Here is a 26,262-nt window from a genome sequence, read left to right on the forward strand (position 1 = left end):
GGATGGAGGGGGAGCGCCCTGCCGGCCGGGAGAGGGCGGGAGGAAGAGGAAGAAGAGACCCGGCCGACTTCGTGGCTCTCCTCCCTCCGGAAGTCAGCTCTCGGATTTTCAGCGACCTGGACGTTGAGAGCTTGTGTCACGCGGCCGTGACGTGCAAGGGCTGGCACCGCGTCATCGAGAGCAACGACCACTTATGGAGGCACCACTGCTTGAGCGTGAGGGCTGTCTGCCAGCGGGAGATCGACTGCGATCGAGGAAATGGATATTCCTGGAAGGTAAATTTAACTTCAGTGACGTCAGGCCAGCAGCGTCAAGACTTCTTGGACTGGTAATAGAAATATATAAAGAAATTACATCCACACATCTCATCTGTACCAGGCTAAGGGGAAAACCACTGTAATCACAGGGTTGCTTGGTAGTGCACCCCAACAGCTGGACGTCTGGTTAAATACACAGAGAGGAAGGCAAGGCTGTCCTGTTTCCTATGCAGGACTACGTCTGGCTGGCCTGGCACACCCCGTTTAGTCCTCACACTGCCCCACATGGCCTCAGCACAGATATTCATCATATCAAAGTCTGCACAGCTGTAACATGGAAGAAAGCCCACATCCCAGTAGACAGGGCCAGGGGGTAGAAGACAATGTACCACCACTAGGCAGCGTGTGCTTTCTGGTTGTATTTTGTGGGAATAGTTTGGTTGGTGAGGAATGACTTCACGGAAATTCATCCTGGGTAGCTCTGCCTCAATACATCTTGAGTGACATGCATCCAGGAGAAAAAAAATTGGGGTAGAGAAGAGGAAATAAGCAGGAGCTCTGAGAAGCTGTTTTGAAACTCCACACACACTCCCAGTTACAGCTGCTGAGGAGTTAGGAGCTGAACATGCTGGAAGATCCATCACTGTCAAATCCAGCCTGAAAGCTGAGGTAGATCAGGAAAGGAGTGGTTTTCACAGTTACTGCTCTGGACCAGCTAGAGGGTGATCACCACCTCATTTTAGCTGGTGTTTGAGAGCAGGGGAGTGGTGGAGAGGTGAAAAGAGAAAAGCAGCAGCAAAAAAACCCAAACCCAGTTTTGGACACTCACATTTCAGTAGAGTTGTTTCAGTATGCCACAAAGCAGGTAGTGGTTGCCCTTTGAAAGTACAGGTCTTACTATTTTTGCACAGGAATTTCCAGAAATCCCTGCACTGGGTCTCTATAATTTTATCTGGTGGGGATTTGAAGCAGAAGCAACAAATGCACCAAGTCAGCATTTTCTTCACTAAAGCCCAAACAAGAGTTAAAGGTCACAAATAACCTACATAGGAAGAGAAAGTGAAAGGCACTTCTTTTAAGGAGTAAGGAGGAAGATAAATTCCTGGTTTAGGGTTTTTACCTTGACCCTCAAAGAATTGAGGCAAGCAGCAATTCTCCACCCAACTTAGAACAGAAAAGTTGGAAGTAGACCAAGGTCTACCTCTTGGCAGGACTGCACCTTGCTGGGCGTAGCATCTAGATATCCAAAGACACATTCCAAATCCTTTTTCTAGCATTACTCTTCCAATGCAAAACTTAACTTGCATTGAATGCAACTTAAATCAGTTCATTTCCAAGATTCAAGCTGTCTGTTTTTCCATCAGATCACATTACTGAGAAACTACTGGAAAAGCAAAGTGAAGCAAGAATGGCTGAGTGGGAAATACAGCAACATTCCTTCACAGAACAGCTTGCCAGAGAAAAGCATGTATCCGATGGATGTCGACACATGGGGAGAAATCCTGGAAGCAGAACTTGAGAGATGAGAAACCAGTGCTGGTTCTTACAACTCAAGAACCTTCTATCAACAACTCAGACTGCCTAACTGTAAATATTTTGCCATTCAAAATCAGTTGTGATTGCAAACATGATGAAACCTTCTCAAAAATATAAGTTATGTCTTTGCACTTTATCTGATGAATTTTCTGTAAAATTCTAAATAAGACTATTCAGTTGTAATTTTATATTTGTAAACTTAATGTTCTGCTGTATTGTGAAAAAGACATTGATTGTACTTTCAATTTGCACTTTTTGTTTTGGAAGAGATGACTTTAAAAAAAAGTGTGCTTGACTTGCCATGTTATCATATCAGCAGCACAACATGAGAGCCCACAAAGGAAGGCTGTGGGAGAGATAAATCCAGACATTGGAAATAAAAGAGAAGGACAAGGCAGCCACCTCAGGATCAGCTGAACATACCCAGTGCCCATGTCAGAGCCCTCTCAATGATGTTACCTGAACTCATATCCACAGAGGTGTTAACGCTTAGCAGCACTGCATTTCCACTGCTGGGCTGTGGTATTTCTGGACTGGGACTCACAGATGAGCAGGACTGAAGCAGCCACAGAACTAACAGTCTCTCTGCCATTAGCTGTGCATTTTAGTCATTTGCACGATGAGAAGTAGAGCAAAATTACTACTTTAAACAAAATAACTTAGATAACCATATGAGATAACACAACCTCATGTATTTTTGTAGTCAGGCTAAAACACATTCAGAAACGCCATTTTTTCCTATATGACAATCTTGTATCACACAGACCCTGCTTTACTAGCACTGGTTTTTGGCATTGACTTTAAAACCTGCTGCTAGTAAAAGAGGAGATGCCTGTCACCTTACTCAACGTAAGAGTGACCACAAAATCAATTTATTATTATCCTAATTCCTTTCCCTACCTACTTTGCACTGAAGAATAAAGTGAGTGGGAAAACCCTGGGAAGGTCCCTATTGCATGAGGTATTCCTACAAAATTCAGTCACCAGTCTGGGATCAATCTTCTATAGAAAGACTTTTACCATGCTTATGAAACTTAGTTAATATGAAGTGATTTCAAATCAACTACTGCTGATTTTGGCAGAGGACCTTGTGGCAATGTAAGGATAGAAGTGACCTGTCATGTAGTTCAATAGCACTAGATCAGGCTTCTGTTAGATACGAAGTTCAGTTCAATGAGGCCCAGCGCTTACCTTTAACGGGGGTCCCAATAACAGTAGATGGAGCAGTAGAGCAGTTTTGCTCTAGAGGTACAGACCATGGTCCTCTGGGCTAAGACCCAGTAGCGTTTTCTGTTCGATAGTGCTGGTGGTTAAACAAACCATTAGTTTATATTTGCTTCCAACTTACGCATTTTTATTTCTCACAATTATATAACCATTGCAGAATACCTAGTGAAAATATCTAGTATCTTTTACTCCCCTTTATTGCAAGTGTCTGGGCTCACAGGCTGTTTTGTTGTAGGTGCCCATATCTACAGACCAAGGAAGAAACAGAACAGCCAGGTGAAATTGGTAGTTCTAGAATGCTTCCAAGAACAGTATGTTACCAGATGCCTTTTCTAGTTTGGAGCATTCAATGGGTGTCAGCAAAACTGATCCACTTTCCTCAGCCTCCTACATTTTCCCCATTAGAACAGGTTTTCAGTTCATAAGCACCAGTACCTTTTCTGAATCATGTGTAGCATATCTCATTGAGACAGCTTTCTCATCAACAACATTGTGTGACACGATGCAATGACTGGATAATGTTTCTTATGCATCTTTTGTAATTTATTCCTTAGAGGTAAGTGTTAGTCCCAGGATCAGGACCCCATTGCACCAGGTTTTATAAAGATGCCAAAAGAGTTGACACTGTTCTTGTGGGACAACTACTACGTTAGCCAAAATAGATGCAGTACCCAAAATTTACTGAAGCTTCTGCTATCACCCTGCTGCCAAACATGGCTGAAGCATAACTCAGAGTAAAGAGCATTGCTAAGTATAGCAGGTGTAGCACAAAGCTCAATGAATTGTAAACACTGCTTCCTTTATTATTAGCTATTCTGCTCTAAGATGATATCTAGTTAGCTCAAATTAAAAAAAGAAAAACCAAGAAAACCCACCACACCCAAGTACAATTTTTCCGCTGATGGTGCTGCCTCACTCCCTTCTCACAGTATCTTTTACCCTGACTTTAAGAGAGCTAGAAGTGAAAAAAAGTAAATATTAATTAATAAAGAAAATAATACTAGCAGTACATTCTTATCACCCCAGAAATACCCAATTTATTAATCATAAGACAGGAAAAGTGCACAATAATGGATCTAGTCCCCCACCTTTCACCTCACCCAGCCTCATCCTGTTACCTCCAGCCTCTGTAACTCCTAGACTTCTATCCTGTCTTTCTGATCCTTTCCTCCTGTCTGCTGTCAGTTCTCATATATTTGTCTCAGGATACAATTTTAAAACTGAATAATTACCCTGGTATAAATCCTGACAGAGTTGTTTCACTGTGCACTTAGCTGTAGCTTTTCTCCAGTCTCATATGAGCACAGACATCACCAGTATCTGTCATGCCTCTGCCTCTGTCCAGATCAGGTGGCTGTGCCTTTTCAAACACAGCAGGAGTTAAACACTCAGCTATACAATTAAAGAAGGCCTGGATCTTCAAATCTGGAGTAGCAGTGGTGTTTCTCATGAAAATCTATTACTGAAAGAAGAAAACCAACTTATATACTTTATTTAAGTACAAGTTCTCACAAAAACAAAGATTGCTTCCCCTTCCTACTCTAAGCCCCTCCTTTACAGGTTTTAATTCCCCCTGGAGATTTTATTACATCAGTTCTGGTCTTCTGTTCCGCCCCCCTCTGCCCCTGTACCACCTACTCAGTATCTCAGCTCTACTGCAGGCTGAATGTACTCTCTCCCCTTTAAAGACACCCCAGCAGCGTCCATTGCTCCAAACAGTGGCACTTGCTACACCAGCTGGTTTGGGCTCATCTCTTCCCCTTCCTACCCACAAGCAAAAACCACTGAAATGCCAGTAACAGGAAGATCACACTGTTGGCTAAATTAGCACTAATGCATAGGTATCCCTTCACAGAGAGCATCCTCGGTTCCTAAGGCCATGCATGTGAAATCCACCTGCCACCACAGGACACACATGAGCTAGCCTCACACCTAGGTGGCTAGTGAAACCATGTTTCTGCTCCAGTGCCCAGTTCTCTTACCCATAAGTTTCTGAGGAACTGGGAAGTTCCACTTTACCAAACGCCATCGACCTTCCCACTACATTCACACACCACTTCTACTCAGAAGGTGTCAGCTGTAGAACTGTGCCTGCGGTACCCATCACCCAGTCATCCCATTAGCCACACGGCCTTCCCGCCTTTCACCGTCTTGCTGAGCCAGCTTTCCTAAGACAGAGAGACCTTTTAAGAGAGCAGTCAAAGCTTGTGTGGTGCAGAGCAAATAGGATGTCCTCCACCCACACACCCCAAGTATGCAACACAGGCTTTCACCAGCGAGGCTTCTGGAATGAAAAACAGTTTTCCTGCTGCACAAGATGTCCTGAGCTGCTGCACACATCTGGACATCAAAATGCCAGCACTGAAGCTCAACCTGAGGTCCCCTAAGGTCAGTATTTTATTTCTGCATTTCCAAAACTGCCTATGGTGTTAGAACCTTCCTTGCAACTACTCAGTATTGCAGTGCTCCATTTCTGAAGGGAGGAGCTGACAGTGTGGCTTTATTTCATCATGGTGCCGGATGTGGCTTTGGGCCATTGCCATTAAAGAGTCAGACTAAATGAAAAAGAAAGCATAAGATGTTTAATCACCACAGACTTTTCTTCATTAGGCCACTCAAATTTTAAAGCTAATTTTGTCAAAAGATGTGTTTCTTCTGATAGGCAGGCACTAACATTTCATGTCTCTATCCTGTTCATCTCTGAGAAGTCCCAACTGATGTCAGAACAGTTGGGCTCAGGACTGGGATTAGCTGCTTCAGCCTATGAGAGCTGACAGGTAATAAAGGCATATAGATGGGAGGATTTGGGGGGTGGTGGTGTTATTTTCTCTCCAAATGAACTTGAGTAGAAATATATCAGATTCCCAAGAGTATCCTGACACTTTGTGGTTGTTTTTCAGCATATTACTTGTTCAGAAAAGTCTGTCCTTAAAGCCATGGAAGAAATCAACTGCTGCATTTAACACTGTGAGTCAGCAGTGGCTTCTGATCAGCACAACAATGCCAAGAATTGGGGGCTGATCATGTGGGTTTGTCTTATTTTTTTCAGGCCCAAGTGCTAAGGGCTAGACCCACTTCTACTATTCTGGTAAACCAAAAAAACACAAGCTACAACTGTGGGTGGAAGAGGAAGACGATGGACAGCAAATTCAGACATCCTGGGGACCTACCAAGAAATGAAAACCAAGAAGACAATTCTATGTACCAGGGCAATTGTCTGCAGCCGACTAACTCCTCACAATCATCCTCTACAGCACCACCCCCCATGTCCAGCAACCATGGATTTACAAAGCAGGGAGGGGAATAAAAAGCAGCCTGCTAAAGCATGCCAATCAGGTACAACATTGGATTTTTTTGATTCACATTTAAAAATATTGTTAGAACAGTACATGCTGGTTTTAATACACAGTCCTTAAAATTCTTAACAGGCAAAGGAGCTGCTGCTGGCCAATACAGGGGTGTTGACTGAATAGGCTGTTCTGTTGCTGAGATGCCACACACGGCAAGCTCCATACAAAGACTTCTCCAGATGCCACTGGACACCATTAGTCACTAAATGTTGCTTTTAGACATCTCGGAGCACCAAATCCAAAAGACCACAACATGCTAGCACCTATCTGTTGGAGGATTCAACTTGAAGGCTGAAGCGAGGGTATAGGTTCAGCAAGTTAGGAACAGAGGGAAAACTTCAAACAAACGAACCAGCCACCTTAAGGCTTTAATCCTAACGGAGGAAAAAAGTTGAAAGGCAAATATTCTTTGCAGCAGCATCATCTTACAGTTAATAAATTAAATATGACTATACCCCATGAAAACTTTACTCATCTGTTCAACTGAGGAATATTTTCAATAGCTTCCACTATTTTTCTGTCACAATGCTAAAGAACAAAAGCACTGTACAAATTTTGCTAGAAGATACTAACACCTAGGTTTCGCAAGATAATAGAAACATGCCTCAAATTTCATTTAACGTGGCTTACCACTAAATTATGCTGCTCTTCAAAGCCATTCTAACATGCAACTCTTATCAACACATGTACTTGGAAATAATAACGCTAGGGGCTCCTCAAATGCTTCAACAGGGAGGCTATAATGGCACTCAATACCCATAAAGTAATCAAACATCTATACAGAGCATGTAGGTATGAGGAGATGCAAGTAAGGTTTTACTCTTTTAGAGGGGTGACTAAAGACCACGTGGTATGTTGTAGCACATCTAAAATGCCACTAGGCATTTATGTATCTGAGTTCCACTCTATGAGGCCTAAAAAGCAGAGCCACAAGTTCTCTTTTTCGATTAGGATGCTTAGGTCAAAATAGCTTTCAGAAGAAAGAGGTGGGGTGGAGGGAAGAGGAGAAAGGGGAAGTTGAAGACGCACTTGGGAAAAAAAGCCTTTAAGTAAAAATATTAAGTTAAAAAAACTCCAACCTTATTTTACCACTTATGTACCAGAATGATGAAATACTTCCTTTTATTAATCAGAAAACTGCATATAAAAACACCGACATAAACAACTCTTCCTGTTATACAAAAATATCTTATGCATACATGTTGATTTTGTTACCGTACTTTCACTATCACATACTAGGGAGATACAACAACTTAAGCCTTCAAAAGCAGGCCACCTATGTACACACATAGAAGCAATAAAGGACAAAAAAAGATAGCTTATTGTTTTTCTTTTTATATAGTTGGGTGCTTAAGAAAGGATTTTCAGACTTGTCCTTATGATGTGGAAGCAGGTTCATAAAAAGACTAATTGTACATTGATATACATAATTGATACTCTATCAGTCTGCAACAGGAAAGGGGCTAATGGCAATAAGCCAGGAAGAAAGTTCTCAATGTCTTTTTAATATCTGGGTTTGAAGATGGCGCACATTGGGCTATCTAGTTTTAGACTTTGTTGGTGGCTTGGTTTTTTTTTAATTAAACTAGTCAATCCCAGTTCCTCCTCCTCTCCCTTGATCACTCTGGTTTATTGATACTCAAGATTTTGGTGACAGACATTCTGAAGGCAAACTTTAAAAAAATACTAACATAATTTCCCCCTTTTTAACTGTTGGAAGCAAAAATTCATCAGTTTCATCAGCATTTGCCTTCAATTCCTTTCCTCTCTCATTCTCAGTCAGCTTTTAATGGGATGGAGAAAGAGAGGGAAATGTGTTGCCACCTTAAAAAAACGCAGTCTATGCAGGGCAGGTGAAGAGGTTTACTATACTCTGTTACACTTAAAATGGAAGTCCAGTGAAGTGTGAAAAGCAGCATTTTCCTCAGCTTTCATATGCAGTTTTACTCTCTCTGAAAGTAAAACAAAAGGCAAAAGAAATTAAGCAATCTAGAAGAACCAGAAACAAAACATGGAAAGCCACAGTTTTGGTTCTAAATGCAAAGTAGGAAGTCCTATTTCTAATCCAGGAAAAAAAAAATTATTTTGATGCCAAATGAGAAGCTCTATTTCAAGAAGTCTCATGAGTAACAACAAAAGAAGAAACTTGTTTTCAGTCAGAGATTCTTCAAGGGTATTTTTTGTTTGCTTGGCTTGCAGATCACCAAGCTGCCATTTTAAGAGGTAAAGCAGTTCCTAAAATACCTTCAAAAGGTGATGAAGTAACCACATTCAAATTATTCTTCATGCATCACAATCAGACTTCAATTATATCATCATCCCACACAACAAAAACAACTCCCAGATACAGATGGCAGCTCTCTGCCACCTTCATTTTGCAGATTGGCCAGGACTAAGCTTCATTCTCATACTGAAGCTACTTCCACTGAGCTGGCAAAAGGCGCTTTCTGCTTTCAGACTCCAATCCAGCAACTGCTGAAGATAGGTGGGAGCATTGCAAAGGCTCCTCATTACAACAAGGCTGTCTTGAGCAGCTGAGCTGCGTGTGGTGGGCTAGCAATGTCATCTTGAAAGGCACCAGTGCTTCACTGGTCAGAACACTGATCCTGCCTCAACCATTTGCTTTTTGAGTCAACTTTGTGTTCTTTAGTGTCACACAAGTAGCCAGAAAGATAGGAGGTAGACACTCAGGAACCCCACTCCTGGGTAGCAGAGAAAGGGTTAGAAAGTGAGAGAAAGACCCCCTTACTGTCAACATTGCTCACAAGAAGCAGGACTGAGATTTCCTTCCTGTGGCTTGATGTTCAAGGGCAAACATCTGACACTTTATACACCAAGAACCACTCATCTTACAGGCTAAATAATATAACTATGCAACTACTTAATTATATAATCCAAAAATAATCCTTCAAACCAGAGGCTGTGCAAACAGCCTTGCATTTTATTTTATCCTAGCTTTTGAAAAGAACCTCTTGCGTATTGTGGCATGTTACTAACACAAGCATACATATTGCATTTTTATTTATTTTAGGACAAACTCAGCATAATATATTTACTTAAAAATTATTCAAGTAGGCAAGCTAAAGAACTAGGCATTATTTATTGGCACAGGCTGTGTTCTCAGGCTGCCAAAGCTATCAAACCCAAAAACTCCTCCAAGGAAGGTGGCTGGTGAGAAGACTAGAGCCCACATCCCCATTAGCCAGCAGGAAACCCAAATGGGAGACAGAAATTTGAAGCCCTTCAAGTCTTCTACCGCACACAGAAGTTCACACTGAACATGGCAAAATCTCTATACATCAGTGAGAAAACCACAGTTCACAAACAAAAATACACGCACTTTTCAAAACGCAAATGAAGGCACCCACAGAAATACCATCTACCAACAAAGAGCAGAGGACTGTTATCTACTAATTTTTGCTTTTTAAAGTTCCTCCTATAATCTCCTGCAGTTTCAAAAGGTAAAAACTGAAAAAAAAAAAAAAAAAAAAACCCAACTCCAACACCCACCCCACCCCCCAAAAAAACCCCCACCCTACTAAAACGTTTCTGGCCCTCACCAAAAAGGTTATTTAAGGTAAGTTTTCAGGAGTCTTAGTTTTGGTGCTACCCAACCCTGAACTCAGAACAAATAGAGGTACATTACAAACAATAAAAAGCACTAATCCAGAGCCCTATGAAGCAAATTGTTTAAACTTAAAATAACTTCTGACTTATTTGAGGACAAATTAGGGGAAAAAAAGGAAATAATTGGTGTTTAACATTTGTAATAAAGTGAGCTGTATGACAAAGACAGAAGCAGTATTACTGCAGTGAAGAATTAACTGTAATGTTGCAAGAACAAATGCAAATAAACACTTTGTCTAAAACAAGAGATTTGACAGCACACACTAGATTATACCTCAGAGACCTTAACTATTTTTTCCTCTTTATGAACAAACTTTGATTAAAGATTCCTCAATAAGCTGCTGTTCTACTAAAACACATTTTCAGTAGACCTTTAACACTTTGTTAACTATTATTTCAAGTAAAAAGCAAAGACAGCACACTGCAAAGAACAGCACAAAAATAACTACATTTAGCAACAGAATACTATTAGCCTTATCCTTCAGAACAACGCCACAACACAAGGAAAGTAAACAGCTCTTAGAAACCACTGCTAGAGACACATTAAGACAGAACTACCTCCATGTGGTGTTTATTAGATTATAAGAAGTAACACCTGTGGCTGAAAGCTTGTTGGGCAATTAGAGTCCCTGTGGCTGTTATTTTTTCAGTGTATGTGCATGCGGTTTGCTTTGTCCTGTGTTCTTTTAAACCATGGAAGAAGGAGCTCCATGTCTACATGGGTGTTTTTGTGGGTGCATGGTTAATAAACATTCCTGAAAACCTGACTCTAGTAAGCAAGCAATCAGCATTCCAGGGAAGGGAAAACTGCTCAGTATAAGACGTGGCAAGTCAAACACAAACCTAAGAGAATCTTTACAGTAGATTATATCATACAAGTCTTACAGTAATTGAAGATTATAAATATATTCCTTATCCACAATAGTTTAGTTTGCTGTCCTTTAGTCTACAAAAAAAGACTAATTCATGTTATAACCAAAAAAGGAACTGTGGTAATTGCCAAGTGCATGGAAGAAGTGTGATTTAAATAGTTAGAGGGTGAAAACAGATGGAGGAAGCATGGCACATGAAGGTCTGCTCTTCTATTTTTCCTCTTTCAATTAGCAGTTCATTGTGTTAGGCCTGTTCTCTCTTGAGCTAGTATTAAGTATACATGCCTGTTCTCTTCCATGCCTTCTGAGCAACTAGGCTGGCCTCGTCACCTACAATAGACTCATAGTTGCTTTTTAATACCAAATTCCCTTGACAAGATCTATTTTTTACCTCTAGAAATTGTCGTGATGTAAAACTAACCTTTTTATTTTCTCATATACACACATCTATTACAATAGTCCTTGCCACCTTGTCTCCACTCCAGTAGCTCTTTCCTTAGCGACTTCCCTGACTCAGTTCAAGGGTTGTGACAATTGTTACCATCTCATGCACAGTTCCTAAGGTCAGACTGCTGGTAGCATTCAGGTACCTACTTTGATTTTTAAAAGCACTGCCATGAGTTTAAGAAACCGTATGTCTTTGAAAACTAGCCCCATAATAACCCTGGTCCCCAATTCATCGCTTGAGAAGAGCTTATCAGAGAGAAAGGTCTGTGACATGTATTGTTTTTCTTGTCAGACCTTGGTCTGAAAATGGACTACAGCACATTCACCCTGGAACACAGAGCTAATTACTGATGTCAAGAAATGCGTGAGACCCTGACTAAAAGGAAGAATAGTTTGGAGTCACTCCCAGTACCAATCTTGGGCAAATGAAAGCATTTATAGCTGGAAATGTAGGTAGGGTGGCATCAGACATATAATACTTCCAGTCTTCCCATTTCCACCAAGACCCAGACACACCTACAAACCCTTGTGATCTATCTTCAAAAGAATTATCTATGAGGTTGGAGACCCTATCGATATAGTCTGGTACAAATGTGAGAGGTCTTCCACAAACACACTGACTAGCATCATCTACCAGAGAAAATACCATTCACAGGTAGGCAGCTGTACCCTTGACTGGGCACATGAGAAAATGACAAGGGCAAAGACGGGTAAAACTTTTTAGTTTTATTAAAAATTGGTAGCTGCATCCCTCCTTTGCTAAGCTGAGCAAGTTTCTGTTGTCGGGGGTGGGGGGGTGGGGGTTCTATTTTCCTCTGCCATACGGTATTTTTGGGTTAGTAGGCTCTGAAAGCAAAAATAAGCAGCAACTACAAAGCAATTATCAAGAAAGCAGGCTGAGCAAACAGGGTATCTTTTTGCCACAAGTCTTCCTTCCTCAGAATGACAGACCAGGCTTTAATGATCCTGTCAGCTTGCATGAGATACTGGAAATGCCTGCCAGAAGCCAATTTCCTCCGGATGTCTTAAATGGACATGATGATGCAGTATCTGCCAGCCTGTTGCCCCTGCAAGGCTGTTTTCTTTGTGATATACAATACTAAGGCAAAAGACCTTCAGGTTCATTAGCTCAGATACAGGTACAATTAAGCAGGATTGAAGAGATGCTTTAGCTCCAGATTTATTTTTAGACTGAAGAAATCTGAATAAGAATTCTTAAGGGTAAGGTATCTTATTAGATCTATGAACAGAGTTTTAAAAGTTTTGAAGTTTTCTTGCACTCAGAAACATCAGTCTGCATCAAGAACAGTTTACATGCAGAATCTGACATTATCTTGATCTTCAATTCCTACTTCAAGTTTAAGACTTAGAAGTTTGATACATACAGTCAGACAAAAATATAAGATGAGAAAGGTATAATGTACAACCTTTGCAAAGTAGATTGATTACTCTAAGCAGCATGCACTAATATGGCATGTTCTATACTGTAATTTAGTAAAATATTACAATAATACAAGTAGAAAAATGTTAGTTTTTTAGTGCCGACTATAGAACTGAAACTTACTATCAACCCTCAATCCCCAACCCACAAGCCTTAGGATGCCTTTCTGGATGATACTGCTTTCTTTCGGTGAAATTATAAAATTCCTGTTTTGTTTTCTGTAACTGATTTCAGTTGTCTGTCTTCTTGCTGGCAGATCATCTTCATTTTCCAATCCTAGCAACTGCCTGGATTGCTTTGATCCACTCTGTACGCTCTGCGGATGACGCTGCTTGCAAGTAATAGTGGATTTCATTTGCTGTGATGATTTCAAAGAGGATGTTGTCAACATCATATTTCTTGGCTACGGGGAAAAATAAGGAAGTCAGCTATAAGAGAATGAATTCTTGTATTTACAATGTTTCTTCCTTTCTACAGCTGTGCCTGATCAGGCAAACAGATTGCAAGATTGCGTCAATGAAATAGGTGTCTCTCTTGGAGAAATGACCCATGAATTCTGCATGTTTCACCTATAGGAGTCTCTGGTTAGTTGATCTCCAATCATGGAAGAGTCTGAAATCCTGCAGACAGGTCATATTCCCTGAAACCCTCCCATGCCTTGCCAGCTACAAAAAAAAAGTGATGTTTAAGTTCATGTCACGTCCAGAATCTCAGGTTCTTTTTCTATCTGCCAGCACAGCCTACACAGGTGCTGAGATACCAACAGACTTTCTTGCTGGTTATGATAATCTGCCTGTCCCATGGAGAGGAGAATGCATAGAATGAGTGCTTCTTGTTCCTTGCAGCAATGCTTAACCATTGCTGTTTCCACAACTTCTGGTTTTGGGAGGAAACAGAATGTGAACAGTAGTAATTTTTTGGCATAATCATTTCTAATGTAAAGCTTCCATCCCAAATTTATCAACTGAAGAGAGCAAACTCAGCTTACTTTGTCTAAGGCCAGTTAACCAAACATAGGGATGGTGTCATCCTTTTGACAGGTTTTCTCTAAACAACTGACAAAACACAAGATTCCCTGTTGCTACGTTTACCACAGTAAACTTCTCCAGTAATTAAGACAGCAATAGAGAGACTAGTTACTAGAAAAATTACTGAATAATTGCATATAGATTGCTTTTGAGTAAACACCACTTGTGATTTCAGGCAGATTGAAAGAATGGACCAAAAACTTATTACACAGCTCATTCAATATGGTTCCTTACAGTCTGGCATATCTTCTACTGCTGTCACCACACAGCCTCTCAAGTGAATTGCTCCTAGTGGTTCTTCTCCCTGGTGAGGACAGGAAAGCAAAATGAAATGCAAAACTTCTGAAACTGTTCACATGTTAATATTTGGCTACAACTCCAGAATGGAAACAAAAACATTTGCTGACTTAGTGTGTAACCTGGGAAACCAGGGGATCCTCTGTCTGTGTATGACATGGGGGGTGGGGGTTATGATAGGGGGAAGACCTGCAAATAAATAGGAAATCTCTTTGGGGATTTGGAATTCAGGATCTGCAGAGTATTTAGCATGTCCTGAACAACGGTACAAGAGGAATAAGTGCCTTGTGCCAACTGTAACTTTTATTTTGATGTCACAGTGAATAGAAAAAAGGATTAGTTAGAAAAAGAGTAGATCTTAGAAGTATTCTTGCCAAGCAGCAGGAGCAGCTATACCTGTATTTACAGTTTGGCCTCTTGTGCACTTTGGGACTGTGACAGCCAAAGAACAGGTGAAGATGCATTTTTGTTGGCATATGTATCAAAGAAGAGTCCCTATAAGCTGACACATCTGAGCCCTTTTGGGGGGGAATGCCAGGAGCAGGAAAGGCAAGGTGGGGATTCTCCAGTGTGTCTAGGCTGCCTCTGCCAAGGGGACCAGGCACAGCATAAAGCACCTGTAACCCACAACAGCACTGCTCCTGCAGCAATGCAGGATGAAATGAAACTTGTGGGCTGAATCTACCCGAATGATAGCTTTTGGGAGGCAGGTTTTACCCACGGCAATGCTCCTTCCTTTCTTAGGGCAGAGTTTGGCCCGTTAGAATTACACAAGAAATGGAATGCCATGTCTCAGCGTGACACAGAAAATACCTCAGTTATAAACTGCAAAATCACTGTATTGTGTTCATTTGCACTTATGACCTAGTTAACTTTAATCAAGTGAGAGCACACATTAATTCTAATTAATCACAGGTGAGAGCACAGTTTGATGTCACCTGTTCTTATGTCTGGGTGGCACTTGCCACCCTGACTTGGCAGTCCCAGAAACCATCGTTTACTCTGCTTTTCCTGTGAGCACAAACAGCCCCACTGTCCTGCTTGGTCTTTCCTCTCACACATTCCCATGTAAATACTCCATTCAGATACTTCTACAAGACATCAGCTTTAAAACAAACAGGGAAGGGAACCAAATCTCTCTTACTCCAGCAGGATCATAGTAGTGAAGATATGCAGGGTCCTCTCTTAAAACAAACTTTCTCACTTTCCAGTTCTTCCTCCGATGTCCCTAGGAAAATTCAAGAACAGGAATGTTGTGAACTGCTTTGCCTGCAAGCGCTTACAGTCTGCTTACCCACATACGAGATAACAGGCAAATATAAAAGGGAAAAAGCTGAATATTTTGGACAGGAAATATTCATTGGAATAGGACTTGAACCTGGCCTTTCTGCATCCCACTGTTTTGCAAAACAATTGGGCTATCAAACTGGTTTATTTTTTGTATGAAGTAGAACAGCTTCAACATGGGAGGTTCCCCTAAACACATCTTATAGTCTGGTAGCTATAACATTCACACGATGACTGTGAGATCTGGGGCTTCGAGGCTTGCCAGAAAACATGGCTGCAAAACATCTTGCAGGAAGGTACCTTGAACTATTGGCAAGAATGAGCTGAAGGTTCTTCTCTCCTTGCAAAGACAACAACAACAACAAGGCTTATCTGGCTGTCCTGGTTTCAGCTGGGATAAAGTTGATTTTCTTCATAGTAGCTAGTGTGGGACTATGTTTTGGATTTGTGCTAAAAACAACGTTGATAGCACACTGATATTTTAGTTGTTGCTAAGTAGTGCTTACAGTAGTCAAGGACTTTTTTAGCTTCCCATGCTCTGCCAGGTGCACAAGAAACTGGGAGGGGACACAGCTGGGACAGCTGACCCCAACTGACCAAAGGGATATTCCATACCATGACATCACGCTCAGCATATAAAACTGGGGGGGGAAGAAGGAAGGGGAGGACATTTGGAGTTATAGGCTTGTCTTCCCAACAGTTCCTAGCCATTATGCATGATGGAGCCCTGCTTTCCAAGAGATGGCTGCACACTTGCCTGCTGATGGGAAGTAGTAAATGAAATCCTTGTTTTGCTTTGCTTGCACACACAACTTTTTCTTTTCCTATTAAACTGTCTTTTATCTCAACCCATGAGTTTTCTTGCTTTTGCTCTTCCAATTCTCTCCCCCATCCCACCCGGGGGGTGAGTGAGCAAGTGGCTGTATGGGGCTTAGTTGCCAGCTGGGGTTAAACCATGATACTGTCTCAAGCACCCTGGAGAGGGTTCATGGCTGAGACGGTCAAGTAGAAATAATATCACCTTCCAATATGGATGTAGATGCCTCATTGCTTTCAGGTTGGGAAAATCTAGACCTGCTGTCATTTCAGTCTTGGAAACAGGCGTTCTCAGAAGAAGCAGTGACACTTCCAAGCAATGATTCACAACTCACTCAGAGTGACCAAATCCAGACTAAAACTGGTGGAAGACTGACATGAATAATTTCCTCTCAGCATTTCAAAATATTAGTTTCTCAATTAACTACACTGTTTGCAAGGAAGCTCTTACTAACTAGGCAGAGATTAATATGACAGGGTTAAAGTTAGCAGAAAGACACATATCTGATTTCTTCCATTGCTTTTGAGTAATCTGATTGAGTAAGAGAAATACAAGTGAACACCACTAAAAAATTCTTAGGCTCTCAATGGGTATTTTAACAGTGGAAGTTCAGACTTGATATTAGAAAACATTTCTTTACAGAGAGAGTGATCAAACACTGGAACAGGTGGTTGATGCCCAATGTCTGCCAGCATTAAGAGGCATTTGGACAATGCCCTTAATAATATGCTTTAATCTTTGGTCAGCCCTGAAGTGGTCAGGCAGTTGGACTACATGATCATTGTAGGTCCCTTCGAACTGAACTATTCTATTCATTGAACAATCCTGGCCTTGCCTTCAGTTCACTAATATCTGTTTGCAGTGGACTCAGGAAGTAAGGATCTTACCATGACATTCACTGTATTACTTAAAAGTTTTGCTGGAAAGGAAGGCATACAGTTATCTTCTGTCTTACAGATGGGACAGTATCAAACTTCAGTGACTGAAAGGGCTCCTTTGCTCAGGTATGCTGAAAAAGCCTGTGAGAACAGGCAACTGAATCCAGTTGTGTGTTCAAAGGGACACTGGACTGGCAGCCTTTTTACCTGAGTTCAGTTCTGCAATTGTACCAATGACTTGTCACATCTCCTACTTTAGTACTCTTTGCTAATTAAAACTATGAACTGTCTTATTTCATAATAAGAGCAATAAACCTTGCAACATTGGGGAAAAGCCCTAATGCCATGCTACAGCAAACATTCTTTGTGCAAAGGCAAGAGGGACAGAGGTGAAACCTGTTAAGTGCGGAGACGGCATAGGCTAGTTTCTCTCTTCTCTAAAGCTTTTAAGTGCAAAAGGGTGATCTTGTATGCATGCAACATCATCCCAGTGACAGGATGGAACATGTGCAGTACTGACCTGTTTCAGCAAACATCCTTGTTTGACTACTATGCCTCTGAATTCTTCTTTCAGGACCACATCATCATCACTAGAATTTCCCTCGCAGAAAAACCCACTGTCTGGCTGCATGACCACGAGAGAAAATTCAGAAGTTACACAGCTGCTGCAATGTTTATGTACATGTACAAATCTGGCTTCTCTTTGGCTTCCCTCCGCCCTGATTTTTGGCACCCAAAAAAATCAACCCTTTTACTGGAAAAATCTCCCAGTGAAGTTGAGGAGCTCTCCAAGTCACCATGAAAGCACTTCAATGTGAGGTAGAACTACACCAAGGAGTGTGAGGGCATCTGAAGAGAGCTGGAGCATCTGTGTAATATGTCAGTGCCTCCATTCTCCATGATTCTTGGTGTCACATTTCCTCCATGAAGGACAGGCTGCCTCAGTCCCATGACCTCACAGGTTTTTAAATGCACAGACAGTACTTCATATGAAGCAATGCCAGCACAACAAATACACTTCAGGCTGGCCATCCATGCACCCAACAGACCCTCCTCTTCCTCCATCCATCACAACCATCTAGAATTTGGGAAGAAGGAACACTCTGTCTAGGCTGTCTTCTCCAACAACAAGAACTAGCCCTAGTTTTTGAAATTCACAATTTTCTATAGCTGTGATGTTGTGATGCACGCACTGAGCATAGGCTGTCTCAGAATCCATGCATCACATCCATTCCACACCAGATAAACTGTGATGCTTACTGAAACCTTACACTGTTCAAATTATGTAAATGTAGGTAACCATTTGTACAGCTTAGAGTAAACATCTGTGCCACCTACTTCTATGATAGCAAGTCAGACATTGACCTGCTGTGGTCTTCTCACACCACATCAGCACTGAATCAAACTAGAAACAAGCTGAAAGCAAGCAGAGCATACATGGGCTTCTAGCAGGTGTCCCAGGTAGCCGGGAACTGTGATGGCCACAAAGCTGCCTTCAACAGCAGTGCCTCTGCTTCCATTGCTGGACAGTAACAGTCTCCCTACCAGGGACACATTCTAGGAGAACCTATGAAGTAATGGGAGATTCATTTTGCTGAAGTCGAGTGATTCTATGTGGTAAATACAAACAGAATTGCAATATTTAAGCATTTTACTTGACAGAAGACCTACTTTTTTGTTAGCCTAAGTTCATAAACCAAACATCTTTAAAACAGTATTTGACTGTGATTGTGATATTAGAAGTTCTTGAAATCGATCTACAGAATATAAAGAAATAAATTGAAAAGACTGGGTAAGCTACCCAGGACAGATGTTATTAGCAGATATTAAAAACTTCTGCTTCTCCACTCACAGACAGGCTGCATGTGAGTGCACACACACTGAGTCAGATTTGACACCTCTGCACAAAAATGGGTTTGTAGCTTGTACCACTCAGAGAAGCCCCATGATAATGAATTACTCTCTTCCCTTCCACTGAATCATCAGGGGAACTGATGGCTAAATTCTGATCACTGGTGAAATTACCAGGAACAAAATCTAAGTTAAAAAGCACCCAGCTTGATCTCAGCACTCAGTTCACACTTAGAAGAGTGCCAGAAAGAAACACGTCCAGCTTACAGATACTGAAGTGAGCCAGTTCATTACAAGTGTCATGTAGAGAAAGACAATTAACACAGATCTCTCCATTTCTATATAATCTTTCCTCCAGGACTTAAGAAAGCCAACAAGAAGCCTGAGAAAAGCAGAACATCAGCAAGTCTAGGACAATTAAAAAAAAAAAACCAAACAAAAAAACCCACCAACACTCACAAAGTAATAGTAGGCATCGCTGAGATCTAAGAAGGGGGTGTCTGACAGTCCCTCAGCAGCAGCCTTGGATGTATCACCTGCAGGATGTAGGTAGCCTTCACTCAAGAGGGAAGAGGCAAGCATGAGACCTTCTTTGCGATTTCGGATGGAGTTGCTAGACACCAGCCAGTCAATCACAGAGGTGCCTGGTTACAAAGGAACAAACAATATCAGCCACAAGCAAAGACAGACACAAAAGCCTAAAAATACACAGGCAACAAGCCTACTCCATTTATTCATCAATCTCCTGAAAGATGTTCTTAAAGACAATGCAGAGAGCTAATCTGAAAAGGTGCCTGGGTCATCCAGTGAGGTACAGCCAATCCGACTGACAGTAGGAGCTAGTACAACTCTTGAACACTGTACCTGAGGGAAAAGAGAGCAGGGAAGCCTCAGGGACAGTGACTGGAGCGGTATGAAAAACAGCCAAGCCTGGAGAAGGCAGTCTTCCAGGCTGCTGTGTTACTGACACAGTGCTGTCAGAACAGGGTGACTTTCAACTCTAGCACCCACAGATTTGGCTTGGAGCAGGACAGGAATTACAACGTGACACAGTTTGTTGATGAAAAAATCAGAAAGAAGTAATTGTTCTGGAGTTCAGTGTTTCATGCAGCTTTCTACAAAGGTCTACTTCAATCCTTCTGGCATTGGTTAAATTTCTTCCTCTCCTCTTGCTTACCATGGCCATAACTGAACACTTTCCAGCTTCATCCTTTCAGCACCTGCTGTGTTGGTCAAGAAAACATCTGCCAGGTTTTCTTCTCAAACTTCTCAGTGCTCTGCAGTGCTTAAAGCTGTTTTACCTTTACCCTCTCAGCCCTGCACTTCCTTTATTATATGGAAAAGAGGGACAAGAGCTCCTTACCTGTAAAGCAGTGATTGAACACTTTTTTATCTTTTTCCAGCTTCAGCTCCTTTATTCCCTTTTCAGGATCTTTCATTGAGAGGTACAAAGCACTGTGCATAAAAAGAACCAAAGAAACTGTTAGCAAATAGAAAGCTTTAGCCAGTTTGTACAATAATATTATTGTCATTCACGGGCTCTTCATGTTTTGCTGGCATATTGCCCTCTGCAGAGCTATACCATGGCTTAGTTTAATCTCCTGAAAACTTTACGTTGCAAAGCCTAGAGGCCTCACTACATCACTGTCATAGCTGCAGGAGCAGAGGGGGGAGTGCACAAATGACACTTTCATATTTTGAGAATGGAACAGCTTATGGTGACTGTAGTGGGAACAGGGGAACACCCACTGCTGAGGCATCTTCACAGGGCCCCGCGGCCTCAGTACCAATAGGGGAGCTCACTGCTTTGCGTTACTTTCCCCCAAAGGTCCTTGGCTGAGCAGAAAACCTGTCACTGACATCTCCAAAGCCTGCATGCTCTCAGAAGCCTTAAGTAGCCTCAGTGAACACTGGTGTGACTGACTTCTTCCTGCCCACTTTTCACTTGCTCAGAACTCTAATTCCTTGGAGCTCTGGAATGACAAGAAGGATGAATATTAAGTGTCACAGGCTAAGTCCTTTGGCCTGTTAGTCAGGCTGATCCTCTGCTGAAGCCTGTGAAGTCAGATTGTGTTGGATCTTGACCCTGTGCAGTTTTACTGTCTTGCAAGGAGCACCGTAGGCTCATTTGTATCTTGGTATTTACTGCTTAGAGGCAAAAAGTAAGTTGTCCTTAATTTTTTTTAAGTACTGACAGATGGCTTTCTCTGTGAGCCCTTTATCTCTTCTTCTCCCTTTGCCAGTTCCAAGTTCTCTGGCAGGCAACACTCTCCCCTCACCACCCAAAAACTAGGCTAACTTCAGCACTTATCTGGAGAGCAAACAAAAGGTTTAAAATATTTTTGCAGTAAATTATATATTGTACAATGCTTCTCCTGGAAGAATCACACTTTTGCACTGCCGTGTGCTCAGAAATCTCCTTATCAGCAAAATACGTTGATAAATAAGCATGTTTTTGTAAAAGATGATGTATTAAAAATTATCTTCCCAGTTCTGACTACTAGCTTATTTCTGCCACATTGTATGCTCTGAAACCGTTAGTCATGCAGAAAGGAGTCTCAGTGAAACTGAGAGGTAGCATGGACAGACATGCTCATAGCTCTTTCAATCATAGATGTTATATATCTGGCATACTGCCTGCGCATGGACGTAACTGGGGGAGCAGAGCTATGGGAACAAACCTCAGGTTGATTGTTTCGGGCAGTCTGATAGACTTTCTCGTGGATTTTCTGGCAAACCTTTGGCCTCCATCTATGCACTGAATTGCTTTCTTGATATCCCGCACCCAGGCATCTCTTTCCTCCAGGTAGGCAGCTTGAAAAAAGTGGTCCTGCTGCTTGGCTGCAGTGAGCTTGAAGACAAACTGGAATGATAAACGATGGGTTTTTTAAAAGTTACTTTGGTGTAGCCAGTTGGGCATAATTAACCTAGTACCGCCACAATACACAACCTACCTGTGCCTAAAGGACTATGGAAAGTGCCTTAGAGCCACAGTTAAATTAAAAAACTGGAGAAAAACATGAACACGCATTGCAGCTGACTGACTCCTTTTCTTATTTCCCTGCAAGTGGTCCTGATGGTGTCAGTACAGAAAACATGAGTGGCACTGATATAGCTGCTGATTTTAACTTTTGCTGGGAAGTTCAACACAGCTGAAAGGCTGACAGGCCCAGCCCCTGAAGGCTTCCAGTGGGTGTAAATTTGTCTTAATGTTTATAGAGATATGATCAGTCTGAAGGAGGGAAAAAAAAACCCACATTGTGTTGCTCAGCTACTGATTCACAAGGGGAGAAAAGGTCACAGTCACATTGGAGGGTAGCTGAACACGTTTGCAGCCTAACAAACCTTTAGAGGCCTGGCAGGGAGATGATACATCCAACCCTTGGCTATACCTCATTATCTCTACCTATCTAAACACACTAGCAACAATGGAAAGACTGTATTTCCCAAAAATTAGAAGAGATCTTTTAAAGGTAGTTCTACGCAGAAAAAAATAACACCAACCTGAAAAAACGCACCACAAAGTTCACACTGTTTGGTTGTGTTTTCACCCAGTGATCTTTTGGGTGGAAAATCTGGATCTAATTACTCAGCTAAGAGGGTTTCCACTTCCTTTAAAATATAGTTCCCCATACGTGGAACTATAATTTGTTCCATCCTTGTATTAGAATAAATACAGCAGGCTGTAACTCAGCAGGTGTCTAAAAATTACAGGCTAATCAGCAAGCAAACAGCATCACTTTATGAGGGCAAGTAAAGCAGAGACTAACGTCAAAGAGCAGAGAGGGGTGAATCTACAGCAATGAAATCAAAACACTGAGTCTACTGAATCCCGTGTTTGTAAACGGCACATTTGTGAACATCCCTAATATGCATCTTCCAGATTGTTGCCAATGGGAAAAATTCTGACACCCTGAAATTGTGCAGAAGTCCCACTAACTTTCATGGAAGACAGATCTCAAACTTACAAAGCAGTGGGTCCTCAAAAATCCATGCAGCCAGAAAAGGAACCATTTCTTATCTGACACTGTTCATATTTCTAGCAACACTCACCTTTTCAATTGCGCAGTAAAGAGCTACATCCTGAAAATCAATCTTTGGTGCAAGTGAAAAGCAAACAGACAGATCTCTCCAAATCCCAATATCCAAGAGCCATGCTAACTCACCAGATTAGCAGAATGAAATGTCAAAGCGTTAAAGCAAACTTTTACCAAAGGAAAAAAAATCAGCATTCTCAAAGTTCAAGAGCTGAGAAGCAATGTACAGTGAAATGCTAAAGAAGCATTTTCATTTCTGGTACACAGAGGAGACTGGGAAAGCTCTTTCTCTTAACTTCAGCTTTTAGAAAGCTAGGTGACTAAGCTAGACATCCAGGTCCTAGAAGTGACCAAGTCTCCCTCTGATGATGTGTATCTGTTTGTGCTTTTGAGAAAATGAGACCATTAGGCTGAACTAAACACCAAGATTTTGAACAGCTTAAGTCAGGACAAATCTTACTATGAGCAACTATACACAGTAATGCTATCACAGAAAAGCCATGGGGAAAACAGAGAAAGCACAAATATAACAGAATTAACATTAAGCAATGATCAAACTTCAGATCAGGAACAGCAAACAATGGTGAATGCATTTTGAAATCAAATCTCAAAAGATGCAATTGTGGTCTTTTCTGAACAGGCTCTATCTCTAACAAATGCAGGATTGTTTTGTTTCCCCTCAGCACCTGCTTTTTGCAATTGATTTAGTAAACAAAGTGTGTTGGTGATGTGCCCTGGGGTTTCAAGCTAGGCCCTGATGCAAATACACAAGCTGATTCACAAAGCTGAAATCTAAACAAAGGAATATAAACATCTGCTCATGGCTCAATAGTCCCTTCTCCAAACTGGGCCCAGGTGAGTACAACTGGACTTAAAACAGGCCTAATGAGAATTATCCCACTCTTCACTCTACAGAACTCCTGTCCTAAAAATATACTTTCGTTTCTAGCCATATGAAGTAAATATATACAAACCACTAAGAACCAGAATAATTCCCTTAAGAGAAAGAACTGTATGTTTTGGCACATAATCAATAAGAAGGCAGACGGAATGCAGAGGCATTGGATTCAGCAGTACAGTAATGCTGTGAAATATAAGATACAAAAATCAAGATACTACATTTTCAAGGAATACATGTAGAAATTTAGGTTTGATCACATTGGGCAGTAACTACTTGTAAAAACAATCCCAGAGATGACATTGTTCATATGAATGAGCATGTTGCAGTTTTGACTGTTTGAACAGTGCAAATTTTAAGAGAAAATATATCTCCAGGGCTATTGGTCTATGGACTTGCAGAACGATCTCACCAACTCAATAAGGAGGATCTGATCCAACACCTGCTGAAGCAATTTGGATTGCTTCCACTGACTTCAGCAAACTCTGCATCAGATCTTACTTATGAAAAGGTGTTTTGGATTTCTGGGTGCCTCAGCCACCAGGCCTGAGATCCTTCCTTTTTTCTCTATTCTCCCTCAGAAAAGGCCCAGCAACTAAAATGAAACATAATGTAAAACTCGTTGCAGTCAAAGGAAAGATTCTCAAAGACTTCATCATCCTTCAATACAGATGCAACGCATTTTCTGCAAACTAGTACGTCCTCAAGCAACCCTTTGGGCAGGTGAGGATCTCTCTCACTCTGCCCTCAGCAGACATCAGGTACTTCAGACCTCTTTGCCTCTATTTTGTACAATGCACATACACTGGTGAATTATCTTTTCATTATTGTTAAATGTGTTACGGTTACTGACGTTTCCAAGCAAGTACTATAGACCAATACTTGCGGAGCGCCCCTGTGGAAATTTAAAAAAATCAAAACAAAAAACCTCCACAAAACTGTTTGGAAAGGAGTGCTTTGTGAGAAAAACTTAATTTCTACCATTATAATGTAGGATCTGTGATACTCTTGCACACAGTACCTTTCTCTTATACCTCACAGAGTGCTGTGCTGAGGCTTGTTAATGAGATAATGTAGGAACATGATTTCAAATCAGAATTTAGAACCAAATGTGTGCAGATATACTTAATTTCTGTTCCTTTAGTTGGTTATGCAATGTTCCTACCCCGTGGGTCTAGTCCGTAGATGTAATTATACTTTGCCTTTATTATTCATGGTTTGTAAAAGATGTAGAGCCAAGTGCTGTAACAAAGAGCTCCCAGCTGGGCCTGGGCAATGCACTGACACAGCCATACTGGCTGAAGAAGGAGGTCAGATCTGAAGCTGCAGGCATTAAACAGTAAGGCATGCTCAGCTATGCCCAAGAGTGCAGCTGTTAGCAATAACGAAGAGTTAATGGGCTTGACCAGCAGCCAATCTCAAACCCTTCTGAATCAGTTGGGCAATTGCCCTTGCCAGCTCAGGGATCAAAAAACCTATAGATGGGCATGGAGTGGGCATGCAGGATCATGCAATTCTCCTTTGGGCATGATAATACAGTTTTCCTCCTGTGGACAACTCCTAGTACCTAGAGAGAGCCAGGAAGAGCACGGTAGCTCTTCATGATCCTGCTCTGGGTGGAATTTCCAAGGTAATAGCCCACGAATACCTTTTGTTCCCAGGAGAAAAAGCCATCTACAACTTCGACTCAGCACAGGTTTAAGAGCAATCTTTATTCTCTGCCCCATTCTTTTATTGTATTGCCTCAAAGACAGCTTTTAAGTTAAGAGCCCCTTTTCCTTAACAGATGTCAGTCTAAAAAGACTCCATAAGAATAAATTTTTTTTTCTCCGTATAAATAAGGGTCTGCACAAAGGAAAAAAAAATAAATAAATAGAGAAGAACGAGAAGAAATAAAGGAAGGAAAAACAAAAGCCAGCAGGTCCAAACATGACACCAGGGACCCTGACTCCACTTACCACAAAACCTAAGGACAAGTACAGTTCTCCTCACTTTACTCAATATGAGAAAGTTTGCTCTCTCATGCATTCTCTCATACTTTCTTTTTTTCTAATGCTCTCAGAGACTTCTATCTGTAGACAGGCATCCTTGCAGTAAATTTCTTTAAACTGTAATTGGATAATCTTCCAGATTCTGGGGGACCCCTTTGTCAGAGAAATTCATGGTGGTATAATGCCTATTTGATTAAACTGAGTTGCTGAGATAACAAATGACTGACTAAAGATATGCTTCTTTGCTCATACTAGAATTCCTGTTTTACCTACAACTATTTTTAGGAACCCTGTACAAAATATGTATGCTTGTATATTTAGCTTCCTGTATGTTATTTTCTGTCAAATAAGACTGAGTTTATGCATACAGTGATCTGTGCGTATCACTGGGAATTGGGACCTCAGTCTGTGCACTTGCTAC

At 41.4% G+C, this 26,262-nt stretch overlaps 2 protein-coding genes across 5 annotated transcripts in view; one reads left to right on the forward strand and one right to left on the reverse strand.

Annotated features, from left to right (window-relative positions):
• Positions 1-2: 2 nt before the first annotated feature.
• On the forward strand, positions 3-3,996 carry FBXO48 (F-box protein 48). Its single transcript, XM_009500723.2, has 2 exons — positions 3-275; positions 1,622-3,996. Exons 1-2 carry the CDS (start codon positions 3-5, stop codon positions 1,781-1,783), a joined length of 435 nt encoding a protein of 144 aa, XP_009499018.2. The 3' UTR covers positions 1,784-3,996.
• Positions 3,997-12,021: 8,025 nt separating this feature from the next.
• Positions 12,022-26,262, reverse strand: part of PLEK (pleckstrin) — a 68,512-nt gene continuing 54,271 nt past the window's right edge. For all 4 annotated transcript variants that reach the window (XM_064446637.1, XM_064446639.1, XM_064446638.1 and 1 more), the window contains 7 exons: positions 21,597-21,778; positions 20,279-20,370; positions 19,375-19,559; positions 17,585-17,689; positions 15,227-15,310; positions 14,020-14,089; positions 12,022-13,160 (listed from right to left, as the gene is read on the reverse strand). In XM_064446637.1, the coding sequence (XP_064302707.1) occupies positions 13,021-13,160; positions 14,020-14,089; positions 15,227-15,310; positions 17,585-17,689; positions 19,375-19,559; positions 20,279-20,370; positions 21,597-21,778 (858 nt within the window). In that variant the 3' untranslated portion in view covers positions 12,022-13,020. The remainder of the gene's footprint in view (positions 13,161-14,019; positions 14,090-15,226; positions 15,311-17,584; positions 17,690-19,374; positions 19,560-20,278; positions 20,371-21,596; positions 21,779-26,262) is intronic.

Source organism: Phalacrocorax carbo, chromosome 3, assembly GCF_963921805.1.
Source record: "Phalacrocorax carbo chromosome 3, bPhaCar2.1, whole genome shotgun sequence".
Classification (NCBI taxonomy): domain Eukaryota; kingdom Metazoa; phylum Chordata; class Aves; order Suliformes; family Phalacrocoracidae; genus Phalacrocorax; species Phalacrocorax carbo.

Coding starts and splice junctions, on each gene's coding strand:
- FBXO48 (XM_009500723.2), top strand. CDS start 3: ATGGAGGGGGAGCGCCCTGCCGGCCGGGAGAGGGCGGGAGGAAGAGGA. Junction 276..1,621: donor GAAATGGATATTCCTGGAAG/GTAAATTTAACT, acceptor TTTTTCCATCAG/ATCACATTACTGAGAAACTA.